Source organism: Myxocyprinus asiaticus, chromosome 6 (assembly GCF_019703515.2).
Source record: "Myxocyprinus asiaticus isolate MX2 ecotype Aquarium Trade chromosome 6, UBuf_Myxa_2, whole genome shotgun sequence".
Taxonomy (NCBI): Eukaryota; Metazoa; Chordata; class Actinopteri; order Cypriniformes; family Catostomidae; genus Myxocyprinus; species Myxocyprinus asiaticus.
The window spans coordinates 31,387,035-31,393,034 of NC_059349.1; the positions used below are offsets into that span (position 1 = coordinate 31,387,035).

General features: G+C 37.0%; 1 protein-coding gene across 2 annotated transcripts in view; it reads left to right on the forward strand.

Moving 5' to 3' along the window:
* The window catches only part of LOC127442353 (disks large-associated protein 1-like), a 124,022-nt gene extending 119,135 nt beyond the window's left edge, over window positions 1–4,887 (forward strand). For both annotated transcript variants that reach the window (XM_051700311.1, XM_051700312.1), the window contains exons 9-11: window positions 1,247–1,338; window positions 1,776–1,928; window positions 2,635–4,887. In XM_051700311.1, the coding sequence (XP_051556271.1) occupies window positions 1,247–1,338; window positions 1,776–1,928; window positions 2,635–2,850 (461 nt within the window). In that variant the 3' untranslated portion in view covers window positions 2,851–4,887. The remainder of the gene's footprint in view (window positions 1–1,246; window positions 1,339–1,775; window positions 1,929–2,634) is intronic.
* The last annotated feature ends 1,113 nt before the right edge of the window (window positions 4,888–6,000 follow it).

The window sequence follows — 6,000 nt, forward strand, 5'->3', positions numbered from 1 at the left end:
TATATATATATATATATATATTGTTTTTTGTTTTTTAGGCTGAGAGTCTAATAAATTATCATAATCTATATCATTAAAAAAAATTGAAAAGTTTTCTTTAAAATTATACCAACAACATAATACCTTTTGTATTTTTTGTAGAGTTATAAGGCTTTTATTATGGGCATGTCACTGAAACAGGAAATCTTTAAAAACACCTTCAGAGCATAAAGGGTTAAATAAATGTAGTTAACACTGCTGAGATGGGGTTTTATATACAGTGGCTAAGGGAATGACAGTAAATTTGGCATCTTTATCTCTTCTGACTGCCATAATCCATCTCTTTCTCTCTCTCTCTCTCTCTCTCTCTCTCTCTCTCTCTCTCTCTCTCTATTGTTTTTTCTGTTTTGGAAAGCTGTTGGAGCAAATGGGAATGCAAAAATAATACTTGCTGCTGTTTTCAATTCACTGCTATAGAAGTTTACCCTGCTATATTTTACACCTGTGTTTCAAACTCAGAAATGTTAAAAGGGTCTCTAATCTCATGTACGAAATAAAGAGTCCTTTTGAATTCTACTGATCAACTAGTCTTAATTGAAACTTTAAAATATCTTTTTGAACATTATACTAGTCTTTTCTTACCCATCCTAGTAATCAATTTATTTCTGTAAAATTTTAAGCATCAGTTTTAAAGTGCCCATAAATCGTTTTGACGAGCGCAGTTTTCTTTCCTGTGTTGACGAATTTCCTCTTGAAACAGGGAGTTGAGATGGGAAATATCAAAGGGCTTGTCGCTTTTTTTTAAATAGCAAACAGCCTGTTTACAAGACAGTCGTGAACCATGATTTTCTACTTTGTGTTGCCAATCAGAAACAGGTGGTATTAAGGGGAGAGACATTCTAATTCTAGAGACCATTTGATTGGACCAGTTGAGTGAGTGCCGTATGAGTCATCAATATTTTTTGTCTGTATTCCTGGGAGAGAAAGACTGTATACAATTAAATGTGTATATCTGCCAAAAAATGAATGTGTCAGCATTTAGGAGTACAATCTTTTAAATTCATGTTTAGGAAATGCTTGCGTCACACCCTTCGTTTTTGTCACTATAACTATAATAATCATAATAGAGCTCATATTCTTTGTTTCCAAGACTATCAAGTGGCAAAAGGAGTAGGATTCTTCATCTCCAGTGCTCCCGCTTAGTGCAGTGGGTTGTGATGAGTGTATATTATGCTTATGTGTCTGTTTGTGTGTGTGTGCTGTGCAGTCCTGGGGAAGATCTGCAGTGCAGTGGGAAGCGCACAGCTGCTTATATCCCAGAAGTTCCAGCAGTTCAGGGAGCTGTGTGAGGAAAATCTGGTGAGAACTGCTAACAATACCAACAATAAAAGTCATAAACTTCTATTTGAGAGAAACTTATATTTGGGGCTGTGGATCAATGAAAAGGAAAGGAAATGTGGGTGATTTTTACCTTGGCAATTTTTGCAAGCACAACAACAGTTGAAACAACTTGGATCAGAATGAATTTTCAAGCTGGTCCAGGCTGGTTTATGCTAGACAGTGCTTGTTCCGTGCTGGTCTAGGTGGTGCAAGAGCATAAAAGTGGTATTTCTGGCAAAGTTGAGTGACCAGTTATGTTGGCCTTTTTAACTGGCCAGTGCTTGAGAACACCAGCTTACGAGAAGAAATAGTTGTCAATAGTTTAGTAGAGCACTACTGTAACAGTGAACACCAAGTTTCATAGAGTTAAATTAAACAGTAGGCAAATGATGACTGACAGGCTTTTGACCCAACAGAACCAAAATGCTCATCCACGGCCAATGGCTCAGGATCTGGCAGGGTTCTGGGACATGCTCCAGCTCTCCATTGAGAATATCAGCCTCAAGTTTGATGAGCTGCACCAACTCAAAGCCAACAACTGGAGACCCCTCGACCCCCCTGAGAGAAAGGTACAACAAACTTGCAGAATCAGTATGGCTTGAGTCATTAAGATACTGTATGAAAAATGTAAGTGCAGGCATACCAGATGCCCAATAGAAGGGTTCATCAATACAAAGGAAACCATAAATTTTTTTCATTCATGTGCATGATCTGTTGCTTTTGTAGTGTGATATTATGCATTCAGTGGTGGGGACTGGCAACACAGAACTTTCAAAATCCACAGATTGTGAAAGTAACAGAATATCACTATGCTGAGAGCAAATCTTGCCTTATCTGTTAGTTTTCAGAAACAGCTAAAGGTTGTAAATTTTCCATCTGAAGTGTTGCTTTTGCCTCCCTGTGCCTCATGTATTGTACTGTTGTTGGTCTGTTGGTCTAATGTGCTGTTAATCATGACTGTAAATGTTTCTCTCACTCTCTTAATTTCCTGACATCCTCTCCATGTTTGTTTTGTTTGTTTGTTTGACAGTGAGCTGTTTTCAGAAGTCATTCCATCTGGCACACACCATGGGGGCGCCGGCCCCCGACCTCTCACCCACGCCGGGCCGCACTCTTACTGCACGCAGTCGGCCGCGGAAGCATTAGCGTTGCTCTGTAACGTTAACCGCGGCTGGCCTCAGTGCTGTCTGTGTGCAGGTGTGCCATATTGCTGTCTCAGCTCCTCTCTCTCCACCCACCGCGGTGGCTAACTGACTGTTTGTCGTCCCTGTTCAGGAGAGAAGGCTGCCTCCCCCAGTGCCAAAGAAACCCCCGAAAGGCCACCCTCCGCTGGCCAGAGACCGCTCGCTGGAGAGCACAGAGAAGCAGCGTCAAGAGGCCCGCAAACGTTTGATGGCAGCCAAGCGAGCTGCTTCAGTTCGGCAGAACTCAGCCACAGAGAGTGCAGACAGCATCGAGATCTATATACCCGAGGCCCAGACCAGACTATGAAACTGCCAAACAGAAATACGCACTCACACAAAAATGCTCAAGTGCAGAATTCCACCGTGAGCAAAGCACATCACACAGATATATATTTGCCTAATGCTAAGATCACTGTATATTAAGAACAACATTCACCAGCACCATGATAGCACAGTAGTAGTAGTAATTTGACCTTTCATTAAAAAATAAAAGACTTCCAATGTAGACATACATCATATTTCCATGACCCCAAGCCATTATCAATCACACGTATGGCAGACGGCACGTTCAAATGGCACATTCCATGAATATGGTATATTTGAAATACTGTGACTTTTTTGTTTGAATCATTTTAAGCACAAATCCCTTGTTTTTGTTGTGAGAACTATTAGATATGTTGAATAATAGTTTATCTAGTATATCTTGCCTGTATCCAACAATTAAAATCATAAAACAGTGTCATAATTTTGACATTTGTATACTTGTATTCTATTTAATTTGTTGTTTAAAAAAAAAAAAATGTTACTATTTTTAATTACCAAAAATACAATATATACCTGGATTCCACATTTTGTGTGCAACCAAATTATGGCATGATTTTTCACGTTACAAACAAATATTACATTCTTTACAATTGTGACACACAAGAAGTAACATTATTTTGACCATTCCTACCACATGGCAGAAAGACAAGTAAATAATATAATTAAATTTGTTCAATTATAAACAATTTATACAAATTGCATGTTGACTACATTCATAAAGCTCAGCATGCAATCCTGTTACCCTATGTTATTGTAAGATAAAAATATCATTTATCTTTCATTTTTGTGGAAAAATAGTTTACCAATATACTACTGAGTGATTGCTTAGTTAGGCTAAATTTGTAGCCCTGTTAGCCATTCTGACATACTTTTATTATACAGTATATTGTTTATTGCTAGACAATTACGAATCCACAGAAATCAGGTTTTTAAACTGTATGTAGACATTACTAATATTTAGACACCCAAAATTTGGTAACAGGGTTGCAAACATTAAAAAATCATTAAAAAAGAATTTAAAATAAAACATACTCATATAATATTACGTTTAACCTCCTGAGCTTGAGGATCAACGTTTTCTGTGGGTTATGCTCCTTTCATGACCATTTGCTGAAAAAAACGTAACTTTTGAGTTTCAGGTCCTATATTGTACCCTATTCGTGGAAAGTGCCAAACACATTCAAATACACAGTTATACGCTTTCCCATATACAGCACTAACCTCTCTTAGAGTGATTGGCTCACCTTCATTCACCATGTAGATTAACGTGGGCATTTACACAAAACTTTAACATTTAACAGTTCTGCACAGACATATAACAGTTGAACATATTCACTCTGAGTGTAATGGACTGGGTGTTTGTAATATAATCTGTCTTACCTTTTACCTTAATGGTTGAAGGAATGCTATAGCAGGTTTAATGTTTTGCTTCTCCACAGTCTTTCCCATCTGTCTATATTTTACATACTGTCTTAATCTATTGATCTGAAGAGATGTGATCATAGTGAATTATGTTCCTAGTCATGTGAAGTAGGTACTCTTCAGAAGTAAACCCTCGCTTTATCTGTCTCTCTTACCAGTGCCATCTAAGTATCCTCTTTGAATCATTGTCATTCAGCCTTTTAGCATTTCTGTTTTCTTAAAGAAATAGTTCACCAAAAAATGAAAATTCCCTCATAATTTACTCACCCTCATACCATCCCAGATGTGTATGACTTTCTTTCTTGTGCTGAACAAGAACATTTTTTGAAGAATATTTCAGCTCTGTAGGTCCTCACAATGCAAAGTTTTTACTATAAATTCTCCTCCCTGCCCAGTAGGTGGCGATATGCATGAAGAATGTGAATTGCCAAAAACAAATTAAGAAGAATGTGTAAGTGAAAGTGGAGATTGATAGTTAAAAAGGACTTAAATATTGATCTTTTTTCTTCTGCTGAACACAAACGAAGATTTTTAGAAGAATATTTAATCTCTATAGGTCCATACAAGGCAAATGAATGGTGACCAGACCTTTGAAGCTTCAAAAAATCACATAAAGGCATAATAAAAGTAATCCACACAACTCCAGTGGTTTAATATATGTCTTCTAAAACAATATGATCACTTTGGGTGAGAAAGAGTTGATCAATATTTTACTTTACATTACATTACTGATCTGTTTCTCACCCATTCTTTTCATATCGCTTCTGAAGAAATGTATTTTACCACTGGAGCCTTATAGATTACTTTTAAGTTGCCTTTATGTGCTTTTTGACCTTCACAATTTTGGTCACTATTCACTTGCATTTTGAGGACTTACAGAGCTGAGATATTTCTCGTTTGTGTTCAGCACAACTGGGATGGCATGAGGGTGAGTAAATGATGAGAGAATTTGCATTTTTGGGTGAACTATCCCTTTAAACAGAGCAGAAATGCTTGCAATTTTTTTCTTCCAACCCTGCTTCCTCTCTTTCTCTCTTTTTTATTAAATTGGAAAATATGGCCACATAACAGGGTTTTTAAGTAAAAAGCAATACTCAAAATTCTAACAATGTTACACTACATTACTTTAATGTAGAGATTCTGTAAGAAGTGATTCAATGCTAATGAAAAAGATGCCTTCACTTTTCTGTAGCCATTTCTGTTTCTTTTCATTTAGATGCTTGCTATTGTAAACGCTTATCAATGGCCACTCTTGAAGAATTATTATTTTGAAACCTTTTTAGTCATATATGGGACATTTAGGCACATTATATTCTTTTGTGTGTAAAATACAATTAAACTTACTAATCATTTTTCTAATGTAGATTTGGGGCCTTCTGTGGATTTTTATGTAGACAAGTAGTGATAATTTAATGAGATGACTGCAAAACAATTACACTAGAAGGGAGTTCTAATAAAATGCAAGCTTTTCATCATTGTTCACAAGATTATGTCTTTCAGTAGCAATTTCAGTGACTTAATTTAATGTGTGTTTTAATACTGTGTTGGGGCACAGGGGCAAGTTTTCTGTAAGCTTTGTGCTCAAAGGGGTTGTGACTCTGAGAGGACCATGTGACTGCCTGATCAGTCATGTCAGGTGAGCTAAACTAGCATTAAACTCTCAGGAAAAGACAGAGGAAGACAGGAAAAGTGAGTGAAGCAAAATCAGGGT